General features: G+C 40.1%; 1 protein-coding gene across 42 annotated transcripts in view; it reads right to left on the bottom strand.

Annotated features, from left to right (window-relative positions):
* The window catches only part of LOC133419626 (ankyrin-3-like), a 209,266-nt gene that overhangs the window by 79,334 nt on the left and 116,101 nt on the right, over window positions 1–13,831 (bottom strand). For 36 of the 42 annotated variants that reach the window (XR_009770549.1, XM_061708909.1, XM_061708901.1 and 33 more), the window contains exons 5-8: window positions 11,382–11,480; window positions 6,376–6,561; window positions 5,081–5,104; window positions 897–995 (exon numbers count right to left, since the gene is read on the bottom strand). Coding sequence is in view for 41 of the 42 variants with exons in the window: in XM_061708909.1 (XP_061564893.1) it covers window positions 897–995; window positions 5,081–5,104; window positions 6,376–6,561; window positions 11,382–11,480 (408 nt within the window). In the remaining variant the exon portion in view is untranslated. The remainder of the gene's footprint in view (window positions 1–896; window positions 996–5,080; window positions 5,105–6,375; window positions 6,562–11,381; window positions 11,481–13,831) is intronic. The other 6 variants (XM_061708920.1, XM_061708914.1, XM_061708896.1 and 3 more) reach the window with 1 other exon arrangement.

Below are 13,831 nucleotides of genomic sequence, written 5' to 3' on the forward strand. Positions count from 1 at the left end.
AACAGCATTTTTATTGCAAACAACTCTGAATGTGCAGGAGCTGTCTTGAACTGAGATAAAAATAGGCTTCATTTAAAAGTGGCGATTAAAAATGGCTAAACACCCCCCTCTAGAGGAAAATAACATCCATACCCAGCATTTTCAGTTGCTTAACGTTCTGGTGAAAAGACTCCTTATCCCCTGACACATGTCCCTCCAGAAGCATCGTAGAAACACAGTTCTACAGGATTCTGGTGCTATTCTACTTTTATGATCACCAAACCTACAAAAACACTAAAAGCAAGAATGTGCTGAGCCTTTTTCACGTTCTCAAATCACAACTTTTAGCAGGAACTGTATTCTCAAGACCCAGAAACTGAATGGAGATCATTTCTGTGTAACTGATTCTGAACACGGTACAACGAGTACGTTTGTAGTAATAAAAAACATGTCATGTTTGTCACTGTGCTGCTCACTGTTTCTAAGAGTTTCTTGTAAATAAATGTCTATCAAACCTCCGTCACACATGGATCAGCTAACTGCTTGTTTTGGTTCTTTGATAATGAGAAAAATACACAAAATAACCAGCCTTATTGCTCTATTGATGATCAATACGCGGTACACGCAGCGGAACGAGTAGTGAATGGAAAACAGCGAATGCTGAACCTTTGCCCAGAGAAAAGTCCCACAAACATTCAACCTCCCCCCTGTAAATCCAGCATCCTTTCTCAGAGCACGGGATCAAACAGCACACAGGGATTTATATATTTCCTACTGGAGCAGCTGCAAACCCCCCCCCAACCCTCCCACACCCAGATTCCCCACCGTGTCCCACCCTCCAGCGTGAGAGTCCTCCACTGAACATTTGCTGCAGCGTGAACATGAGCCAGTTGCCGTGTTTGAAGCCGGGTACCTACCCTCGCCTTGAAGTCCACAGCTGCCCCTCTGTTGAGCAGCAGCGTTGCTACGTTGATGTTGCCATAGTGAGCAGCGATGTGGAGAGGAGTGAACCCACTCTGAGAGGGACAACACACATACACACACACACACACAAAAGAAACAGAGTTAGTAAGAAAGGGGAAAAAAGAAATAGCAGTTCTCTCATGATGAGCCATGAGCAAAGCATGATGGGACGTCATATGGAGCGTCGGCTGGCCTAAGAGAGCATAGCAGACATGAAGAAGTGAAACGTGCAACTCAAGGTTGAAAAAATAATGGAGGAGAGTTACTTCTTTAACCTAATAACCCTCCATGGCCTCTTCACTAGATGCAGATGTGAAGTCTCTTCCATCTCTATAAAGCTCAGCTCGATCTGCGTTTGGTGAAACAACCGATACGTTAATCACTGCCACTGCTGTTTTACTGTACCCACCATCACAGAGCAGCCCAGTTCAACCTCACTGTAAAAGCTCAGCTCAGTTCAGTTTATCAGACAGACCAGGAGACAAACATCAACGTGCACTAGGGCTGCACGATTCTGGACAAAATGAGAATCACGATTTTTTTGCTTAGAATTGAGATCACGATTCTCTCAAGATTTTTTTCCAATATAAAATTTATTGCACTTATTACTTTAACTTTGCAACAGCTGAACAAAAATATAATAACAATAAACATCTCTTGTCTTCTTTACACAAACCTTTGAATAATTTAAACAATAATAACAATTTTGAACAATATTTGTTCCTCCCTGAGTTGAACACCCTTTCAGAAAGGGGACTTGTAACAGATCCTGTAGTTCTGAGGCAACAAATTATTCCTCTGGCTGCTTTTTGCTGTAACAGCTGACATTGAACATAAAAACAATAAACATCTCTCTTGTCTTTAAATAATTTTAACAATAACAATTTTGACAATATTTATGTGCAATATGTGTCAGGTGATGAGAAAGGTAGATGTTTCTCCGAATGTATTCCACAATCATTAACAAAATATAACAAACATGACAACATGATAGTTGACCATGACAGGACTACAACAACCTAGAACATAGGCCTAGTCCTTTTTTTATGCAGCCATCTTCAAAAAAAAAAAAAAAAAAAAAAAAAAAATTTTTTTTTTTTTTTTTAAATCGTCGTCATTTGGAAATGAGATCGCGTTCAAGCATGAATCGAGATCGCGATTTTTTAACGATTAATCGTGCAGCCCTAACGTGCACATGGATTTAAAGAGTAATACAGGCACTGGCCTGCGTTAGTGAACCCTGCGGGCGTAATGTCTGTGGCCACAGAGTGAAAACCTTCAGTAATAATGGAGACATCATTCACGTCTGGACTGGACTGATGCCTGATCTTAGCAAACTTAAGCACCTCTAGGGTTTTGTGATTTCATGCAAACGTGGTTGGAACTATGAATACTGAATGATATCATTATTATTATGTTTAATTTTCTACTTTATGTGACATGCTTTCATCTGAAAGGGCCTAGAGAATGCACACATGCAGGTGAACATGCATCTTTTTTAAATTGAAGGACAATCTAGACATGAAAGAGTTGCATTCTTATAACAACCAGCCTAAAAAACATCAATATTGAATTTGGCCTGATCATTTACTGGTACAAGGCAGAAACAGTGGAAGTAACACCAGCAATGACTCAGTTGACAGGATCACAGAACACAAAAGAGCCACTGTGGGTACAGAAATAACTATAAAGACAGCTCATAGCACATCCTGCAACAGCAGAGCTACCATTTATCATTTTCAATGTTAGGCTTAAATGTATCATTTTCAATGTTAGGCTTAAATGAAACATTTGTGACATTTATTCAGTCAACGTGTCGTAGGGACCCCTCTATTACTGGGGTCGCCTTTTTATGAAGTCACTGGGAAAACTTTCTGCAAGCCATTTCTTTAGAAAAAGCAGCATGATGTCAGCTTTTGGGTGAGGATGAAGATGAGAAAGGCTACACTGCTATCCGATTAGCAAGGGTCCCGGATCAGACCTATAAGGGCGTAACTGTAACAGGCCGACCTCCTGCTGGGTCCTCTCTGCTGTCATGTCCCACTTACAGCGACAGACCAGGTAGGACCTACTGAGTTAGCAAAGTACCAACCCCACACCACCAGGGGGCGGTAGCGCTAGTTGCTGACTGCCAATAAATAAAAAAGGAAGAAGAAGAAAAGAGAAAACTAAGATCTATATATATATATATATATATATATATATATATAAAGGCTAGATGACTCAAGGCGGAGTCTCCAGCGTCGTTCACCATCTTAGTTCGGGACACTCTTTGGCGCGCTATCGTTGTTGCTGTTGGAGGGTGAGGGGTTTGTACAGACATACAGACGAGATATTCATAACTTGCTGAAATCTTGACGGATTTACAAACAGTTTGGTTTATTATAAACGTCATTAACGTGGGTATGATTCGGGATGCTTGGACATGTTGAAATTGTATCCTTTCTTTTCGAAATGTAATAATACATGTAATAATATGTTGTAATTATATATATATATATATACACATATATATATGCGTTATAATGTAATATATATACACATGTAATAATGTAATAATATATATATATATATATATATATATATACACATGTTATAATGTCATAATGTATGTACATGTTATAATGTAATAATATAAATGTTATAATGTCGTAATAATATATATACATGTTACAATGTAATAATATAAATACATGTTATAATGTCATAATATATATATATATATATATATACGTTATAATGTAATAATATAAATACATCATAATGTAATAATATATAAACATGTTATGTCACAATATAAATACATGTTATAATGTAATAATATATACATGTTATAAGGTAATTATATATATGTTATAATGTAAATATAAATATTACTAAGAATACTATAAAAATATTGATTTAATATAAATACCATATCATAGCTATCTGTTTCTTGTTATTTTCATATAAAAGTACGTTTGTCAATGTTTATAATTATTCACAAGTATGCAGTGTCATAACTACATCTCTGACGTTCATAACAAACCAACCTGTTTGAAAATCTGTTGAAAATTGAGCTTTAAGTTAAGGTTGTTTAAGCAGTACATGTACCATTAAACACAATGTTATGCGTGAGCGAGCTCTCCTGTGGCAAGATGGCCGCCGTGTGACGACGTCGCTCCGCATTGGCCAGCAGAGTCATCTAGCCTTTATATATATCTATGACTAAGATGAGGAGCTCAACATTGAAGGAGCAGACATGGTTTCTGCTTGCTGTCCCGCAAACACTGAAGTGGTACCAGGAAATGAGCAGGGATGACTAGGACGACATCTTCTGCCCACAGCATATCCAGTCAGTACTACATCAACACCCCTTCCCCCCCGAGTAACTAACCCACGGCAGGTGCGCGTTTCAGCCCTTTGGAAGATCCCCAACAGTCTCAGTGTGAGAGCAGTGTTGGAGACAACGATTTAATCTCTGTAAATCCAACCAGACCCCCTGGTAATAAAAAGAGGCCTTTATATAATGCTAATCTGATTGGAGGTCTGTGATGTCACAGTTCCCTGCAAATCTGAACAGCTTAGTTTTATACCGAGGCGGCGACAGAATAAAATCATGTTGAGACGGCTCATGTGATGACGTAAAGAAACAACGCTGTTCTGTGCACAGAAGCATTTATTATAAATGAGAAACAATAAAACTAGAGGACGAGGTCTGAGTGATCCCATACTGGGGATCGATGCAGCACCCTCGTCTTTTCTGGTCAGTCACGGTAAGCAGTAGCAGCTAGAACAACCCGCGCTGGAGTCGAGGTAATCCCAGTGGAGGCCTTTTGAAAAATGACATATTTTCCACACCAAACTGAGAAAATGAAGGAGGCATGTACTGCACCTCACGTACTGGGCCTGTGACTCACACAACTCATCCTTCTTCTTTACCAGGGAAAATCAAATTCAAGATACTGCAGACACGAGACGACATCAAAGGGCGATGCGGGCTTGAACACAGTGAGCACGGGTGGAGCGCAAAAGCATTCATGCCAGCATTGAGCGGTCATGCCAGCGCACAGAAAGCTTTGCAGTGACGACCATGAGTGAGCGATGACCAAAAAAAGCAGAGGAGGAGGAGAAAGTAGGAGAAAAGAAGAAGGTGTACCTCTGTTGTCCTATTCACCATCATCTAGAAGGGAAAGGGGGGAGGGAGAGGGTACGGAGGGGTGAAACAGAGGAACGAATCGAGGGAGGAGAGGTCATAGAGGAGGAGAGAATGGGGTGGTTAGTGCACCACAACAAGTACAACAGCAACACTGACATGGCTGCACCAAGCGGTCGGATGGATACGTCACAATGTGGTTGGAGTAAATGAGAGGACCTACGAGGGGACGAAGATCTGCAGCTCTGCCTTGTCATGTCACGTCTGCTCCTTGTCATCAAAATATAACTGCTTTTCAGGCAGTTTAGCTCACATTATCTTAAGTGCTTAAGCAGGAGTTCAGTGTCTCTGGCAAATCCAAAGCTAATGCACTCAAATAAGTGAGAAGCAGGGACGACGCAGCTTTCTGTACACTGCTGCTACAAACAGATTTTCATCAAAATATAACCGCTTTGTCCCAACTAACAGCAAAGCCCTCTAAATATTATTTTCGCACCATGATCTTTTTCTTAAATTAGCCAAGACTTCCAGGTTTTCTTCCACTAGAGGACATCATCAGGACTTATTGTATGGCTGCAGGTGTGTTTCTTTGAAAATGAAGGAAACAGACAAGACTTTTCCCTTGTTAGATGTATGATCAGTTTTATCATTCTCACTCTTCACTAAGTGTCTTTGAGATGTTAATGTCACAATCAAACCGAGAGTGTGATACAGGGGGAGACTTGAAAATTGGACATGTGATCAACGTCCCTGGAGGAAAATAAGTATCTAAAGATAATATCAACCCAAAAAAAACAAGTTTGACATTTTGGAAAATGCTCTTTCTTCCTGTGAGGAAAATGAGAAGATGGCTCTAATATGTTTCTCACGGCAGCAGTCTGCTCATCGCTGCACGGAGAACTAAAAGCCTCACCCAGGATGTGATTTCAACAGACTAACAATGAGACCTGTGCTGATCACTTGTTATGTGTCTCTCACTGGCTTTCTTGAGTTTTAAAAGGTTAAGGAAAGATGTTGAGTACCAGATTTACATGTCACTCTAAAGGATGCCCATGTGTTTCCTTGCTACGAGCTCCTCCTCAATCCTCCCTGTTTAATGTCTCCTCGATGCACATTTAAGGGGAAATGGAAAAGGATGGTGGTGGGAGACGGGTCACAGGAGGAGAGAGAACACAAGGAAGCATAGGTTTGCTAAACAAAAACCAGCCCACCAAAAGAAAACATCAACCGTCGGGACTTCAGGTCGGGATCAGAGGCTGCATTCCCACTCGAGGCTCCTCGAGGCGCTAAGAGCGTACCTTGGACTCCACGTCTGCGTTGTGGTCGTTCTGGAGCAGGAGCGCGGCGGCCTTGGTGTCGTCTTTGCGCGCAGCGATGTGCAGCGCCGGGAGGCGGACCTTCCCCTTGGTGTCGTTCTCCAGTAGGAGGGAGACCACCTGGTCGTGGCCCTGCTGCAGCGCCACCGCCAGCGGAGTGAAGCCATCCTGCAGAAAGACAGCTCTGCTGTAACATCACAGGCACTGGAAGCAATGATGTCGACGTGGAAGAACCAAATCTGGATATTTTGGATGAGCTGTTTTTATCATTACTAATTATTTCTTTTGAATGAATGAATGAATGAATGAATGAATGAATGAATGAATGAAGTTTATTCAGTCATTGCAACACAAAACAACACCAAAAAAAACATTGTACACAGCATTAACTTTTCATACAAAACCAAAAAAATGTGTTGAACAATAACTGAAAAGGTATAGGCAGAAGCAAAATGCTTATAAAAGCCTATCCTAGTGTACCAACTTTCTATTTTTGGCTACCAACCTCCAGAAAACCAAAAAGAGAATAGAAAAGCAAAGAAACAACAAAAGGCAAAGAAACAATAGAAAAGCAAAGAAACATTATCAGATGGTCAATTGCACTTATAAGCTTCAAAAATAGCTTTACAAACCATTTTCTTAAATACAACAAAAGAATTACATGTTTTTAAATTTATGTTAGCATCATTCCAGAATTTAACTCCAACGATGGAGACACATCTCCTTTTCATACCTTTTTTAGCCATTTGTACTGTGAAATTACAGACACCTCTAAGCCTCTTTTGAAAATGAAATATCTGTGAAATGTCTGCTATTGACGTATAACACTGAAGCTTGTCTATGCTGGTTAAGAATGCTATTTACCAGGTTTTTCCTTAGCTTAATGTGCAAGATAAAATAAATAGCATGTTTTGTTGAACTTGAACCAGAAAGTGATGAAAGTTGGACTTGATGGCTGCCTTAGATGAAAAACTCGGGATCCCGAATTCCAGGACGATAACGAACCAACCGCTAACTGTGGTTTAATGACTGAATCTGATCAGGTAATTTATCTGTCATCCCTGTTGTCCCTACATGTTTAAGGCTAGCGTGGCTAAAAAGTGCAAAGAAGCTTGTGTAAAGTACCGACACAAGATGTCACCTGAGGATAAGCATAAACCCACTATAATAGTGGCTTCTGGTGCTTTTACAGTCTAATCAGAGGAACTCAAACTGCTTTTGAGCTCCTAACTGCTGCCTTACGTACCCATGGCCTTCAATTACGACCTGACTGAGACAGCAGTCTGCCTGCTAATCAGGCAAAACCTCTTTGGTTTGCAAAAGCAGTGTATCTTTGAGCTATGTTTGTATTCCTTCCTCACCCAACGTGCTGCATAGACATACACAACCAAACAAAGGCAGACGCCATGTACCATCACGAGTTAATGTCGTCACCGACTCCCTTATAGATGGTCTTTATGATAAAATTAGCAAATCGCATGAGCGACTGTGATTATGACTAAAATATTAGATTCAAACTGTTTTCTTTAAACCCAACATCAGGCTGCAGTAGTTTTAACATTTTTGTTCTGTTTTTGAAGGTTTTTAGTTGGACTTTGACTGGGCTGCTCATGTGAAGACTGTGTTTTTGACGGCTCTGGGAAACAGACCCGGATGTTTATGAGACACATCGTACCACATTGTACCGCAGCATTAGGAAGCATGCAGAGGTCTCTGCAGAGGTCATTATGACAAAGTAATTTGATAAATATCTGCATTTCAGGCAGTTTAGCTCACATTATCTTAAGTGCTTGAGCAGGAATTCAATGTCTCTGGCAAATCCAAAGCTAATGCACTCAAATAAGTGAGAGGCAGGGACGACGCAGCTTTCTGTAAACTGCTGCTACCAACATACAGATTCACACCCGGCGGTGAGGTGAGGAGAACACCAGCAGAGGCATCCTGCTGCTTACAAGCACCTGGATCTATGAATCGATAGAGAAAAGCAATTAATTCTTCTCAAAAGTAGAACAGGGCCCAGATGCACGTGTGTGCACAGGCATGTGTTTACACAGGCAGCGTCTGTCTGGATAAACCCCACACATAAAAGCACAACTTTTCCTTCGAGATCCTAGAGACCACAGAGCTCCACAGGCGGGACCATCTCCACAAACAAACACACATTCATAATCTGATTTACACACACAAACAGGAACACCCAAGGGCACACAAACTTATTCAAATGCATTAATTTAGCCTTTTTCTAAGACTTTCAGAGGTGGTGAGCCTTCGCAAAGTTTCCTCCGTCTCATTATGGATCATAAAAATACACAAAGCCAGTTTAATGTCCTAAAAATACCCCGATAACAGAGAGCAGCTGCAAAAAGCTGCAAAAAGGCAGCAGACGGGATGTTTTCATCCTAAACTTCAAACTTGAGAACTTCCAGTGACACGGCACGATTTTACTTGACTGAAATAGCACCAAACTGTTTCTGGAACATAAGCGGGATGCAAACTCGTATAGATGCTCCAACTAAGAGGAAAATATCAATTTAAATTCAGTAATGCCTGCAATCAACGGATGAGATGACGATGAAACGTTAAAACAACAACGATATATTCTGTGATGGTTTCTGGCTTGTGCGCTGCTGAAATAGTGATGCCTGAATTATTAAACATCGGGAGGTGCTTCCAACGTGGATACATATTACCCCACATGAATAATTCACCCCGTCTCCGGCTGGAGGAGACTACGGGAAGGGTGAGAGGAGGGAAACGGTGAGATGCGGTGGAAAACGAGGTAAAGAAGAAAGACTTGGGGGGGGAAAAAAGGGGGACTGACAGAGGACGTGGAGGAGGAAGTGGGGGGAGGAGTTATCAGTGGAAAAACCAAGCACAAAGCTCTGTAAACAACAAAAGAAAAGAGTTGGATGCTGCTACACGAACAAGGAAAGTGCATCCTCCTCTCAGCGTATTTAAACAAGAATTTCTGCTTATAAGACTTGTTATTCTAGCGTTTCAACAATAAACAAATGGTAACAAATCTAAAGGCTAAATGCATCATTTTAACAAGCTTTATTTGTAGTATTGCTCTCTGTTGTTTCATCACAGATACTCACCACAGCACCAAATGTGTATTAATATAATATATTTCAGGATAATTGTGTGTCAGAGACAAAACTGCGGACTGCATCTACAACTCAGCTTCTTCCAGCTCCGAGGCTTTGACGATGATCCTGAAGCGTAACTGAGGTAGCTGGAATCCATCGTTTCAGCAGAAGACACATTATTATCAACTACAAGACATGGTGAGAGCAGCAGAACGTTGCGGAGCGCTTAATCAAGCTTAAGCGTTTAGGTTTTTAGCCCTCTGTGGACCAGAGATGAGCTCGTTGAGGCCAGCGCCTGTTAATTACTAATACATGACGAGGAGGGAAGTCACGAGACCTTGAACGGTCTTCTACATGAAATATGCTACGCATCATCGCGCCTTCTCTTGCAGAGACTACGTTTGAAAATAGTCAGCTGCTTGTTATTTTGCTTAAATGTAACCGGACAACATGAGAGCAGATTACTGAACTATGTTTTCACATATTTGCATGTTATGATTTTATGTTTTGCTTTAAATACACTAAATGACAATAAAAAGACTAGGATCGATACGATGGAAAAATCCTGGAGCTCATCTCTAATATATACATATATATATATACACATACATACATACATACATACTGTACATACACACATTAGGGATGGGCGGTACGGACTAAAAAAATGTATCACGATAATTTCTGGCATTTATCCCGATAACGATAAAAATGACGATAAAAAAAATACCAATTCAACTCCACCTTTTGTAACTATAAATCTATCACCACATTCAGTCTTTGGAGCCCCCAAATCACTGCCCTAAAAGAATACTAAATGCTACTAAACTACACCAATTAAATTGATAAATTCTTTCTTTCTTTCTTTCTTTCTTTCTTTCTTTCTTTCTTTCTTTCTTTCTTTCTTTCTTTCTTTCTTTCTTTCTTTCTTTCTTTCTTTCTTTCTTTCTTTCTTTCTTTCTGGCTCATATTTTCCTTCCTTCCTTCCTTCCTTCCTTCCTTCCTTCCTTCCTTCCTTCCTTCCTTCCTTCCTTCCTTCCTTCCTTCCTTCCTTCCTTCCTTCCTTCCTTCCTTCCTTCCTTCCTTCCTTCCTTCCTTCCTTTCCTTCCTTCACACGTACGTTGTGCGTGGATTTAACACAGAACCATAAATCAGCTTCACACAAAAACGTCATCAACGGGAATTTATCGTTTTTACCGCGAGATGACAAATTCTTACCGTGGGGAATTTTTTGGACGGTATATCATGAACGGTAAAATATCGCCCATTCCTAACATACATACATACATACATACATACATACATACATACATACATACATACATACATACATACATACATACATACATACATACATACATACATACATACATACATACATACATACATACATACATACATACATACATACATACATACATACATACATACATACATACATACATACATACATACATACATACATACATACATACATACATACATACATACATACATACACACACATGTACATATGTACACACACACACACACACACACACACACACACACACACAGATATATATATATATATATGTATATATATATATATATATATATATATATATATATATATTTATTTATTTTTAATTTTACACCTTTCAAACAGGGACTGTGTTTACGAGGTCTCCTAAATGAACTGCCGGAGAGCCACCTATTCGCGATTTGCGACAAAGGAGCGTCAGGTCGTGAGGCTGCAGCGTGATTACAGGGAGGCTAAGTGAGGGCTGAGGCGAGGGTGGCGATTAGAAGCTGTTATGGGTTGGAGGAGTGTGTGTGCAAACAGGCATCACTGCAGCTGTAAATGAGGTGTTGAGTGTCTCCTCGTGCTTGTGCATGTGTCGCTTTTTTCTTTTTTACCTCGGTGGCGATGCTCTGACTGGAGCCGTTGTCGAGTAAGAACTGCACCACATCCATGTGATTCTCCTGCGCCGCCATATACAGTGGAGTGAAGCCATTCTGCAAAGAGAAGCAAGCGGTCACGTGGTCAGCTGGAAATCAGCATATAATCCTCTGCTCACACCTGAGAGACAGTCTCCACCTAAACAGCTCCTCTCTGATGACCATGAAGCATTTTAGATGGTATATTTGTCATTGTTGTTGCATCTTTCTAATGTTCTTTTGGGGACAGATCAGGATGATAGAAGGGACAGTCCTCTACGCATATCCTCTTCATCCTCTGCCATGTCTTTGGTGTTCATGCAGAATGTGTTTTTTTTTTCTTTTTGTGTTGAGAAACAGAAAAGATGTGTTCTTGAAGGCAGCATATGTTGCTCTAAAATATCAATGTATATTTTCTGCATTAATGCTGCCATGACAGAAGTGTAAATGAGCTTTGCCGAGGGGGCAGGGCGCAGATACAACCAGACCCAGACTGAATTATCCGTTTCATCTTTGGTCTGGAGGCCATTCCTTCCACAAAACACATCTGTAATACTACAGTAAATTAAGTGACCAGAATTCACATTTCCACTATGCAATCATACATGCAAGATGCCTCAGAGTCCAGAGAGGTCAGATAAGCCTTTTAGATAACATCTTAGGTGCCTTTTGTGAATGTAGCTCCATATTTCTGTGCATGCCCAGAGAAAGAGATTAATCAGGTGTTAATGAACGACAGTTTTTGGGTGTTTCTGTATAACGAACCACCCCTGGCCCTAACTACTGGAACTCCTTTACGCTTGTGAAAACATTCTAAGATATTACTTTATGCACAGTAACATAAGAAAACTATGAATCCCTGCAAATCGCTTTTTAAAAACTTCAGTGACTTTCATGTGTATTTATTGCTTTGTATCAAAACTGCTTTTGCTCCCAATGGTCTGAGAAATCATTTATTAACATGACCTGTTGAAATAGACTCATTATGTTATTATAAACCTCCTCATCGGCACTTATTTGCTGCAGAATACATTTTTTGTATGAATGTGTTGCAGATCTGATATGAAAAGAGGTGAAGTTGAAACCATCGCTTCATACATCTGCAAAGTTTTCCATTTAGTACCATATATTTTCTTTTTTTGTATAATCATGCATATATATATATATATATATATATATATATATATATATATATATATATATATATATATATATATATATATATATGTATATATATATATATATATATATATATATATATATATATATCTCAACAGTAAAATGAAACTACAACAAATTCAGTGCTCCCTGCCAATAAGTACACCCCGGCCCACAAGCTGAATGTTTCTGAACTCGAGTCGTATCGACTTCCTGCTGTAGTGGGGTCAGGTGATATATTGATCAATCCAGTCAACGTCTCTGCTTGCATTGGGTCATTGCGGGCAGAGTCGAGAATCAATAACTGCATCATGGCAAGAACAGATTTACAGGAATGTTGCATTATTGCAACACAGGACCTTCAAATGTCAATCAAAGTGTTATTTTAAAACGTTTTCTGACTGAATTTTAACGTAATTTACTTGATTGTCACACATCACTGTTAGATTAAGCTGCATTTGAACTTTGATCATCCTCCCTTTGTAAGGAGCAATAAAAGCAGGACTGTTCTCAGAACAGTGGCAGCTACATCGCTCCTGTCAGGTTGTATACCGTCACCTGCACACAGACCTCACACCTTATAACAGTTAGATAAAAGCTGACCTGCAGCTGAACTTGAAAATAAGTGTGTGTGTGTGTGTGTGTGTGTGTGTGTGTGTGTGTGTGTGTGTGTGTGTGTGTGTTTGAGTGATGACACAAGAACAAGACAAGGCATCTCCATGGAAACAGAGACCCAATACTAATTTCAGTATGCAAGAAGCCCTTCTCTTTCACCGTCATTTTTACTTATCCTCGTTGAAAGGGATATAAATACATCACACACTTCATTAAAGGTCCCATATCATGTTTCCTGACTTTCAAAGGTTCAAAATAGTCTTCAAATGTAATATACCCTGTTTTCAGTTTTCTACATTTAATTTTAAGAGGTGCACAACTGATAGAGTGTATCGGTAAAATAAACCTTTTTTCTCACACCAGGAACAACTTTCTCACTAACTTTCTACAAAAACATAATTTACATCTGCAGATTGGACCTCTAAACTCCCGGCACACATCGGCCCAGTCCGAGCATCCATGCCCACCGGGGCCAGCCCGCCCCGCTGACACGGGACTCAGTTCAAAAAACAGAAACATCCTCCACATGTCACAGTCACTTACAGGCGACTGGAAGTAACATGTCAGACTGATTCAGGGCGGTAACCAGGGGAGGCCATGGAGGGTGCTCACGGAAAGAACACATCTAAAGGCTGCACAACCTGGAGTTGCACTCG

Source organism: Cololabis saira, chromosome 19 (assembly GCF_033807715.1).
Source record: "Cololabis saira isolate AMF1-May2022 chromosome 19, fColSai1.1, whole genome shotgun sequence".
NCBI classification, from domain to species: Eukaryota; Metazoa; Chordata; class Actinopteri; order Beloniformes; family Belonidae; genus Cololabis; species Cololabis saira.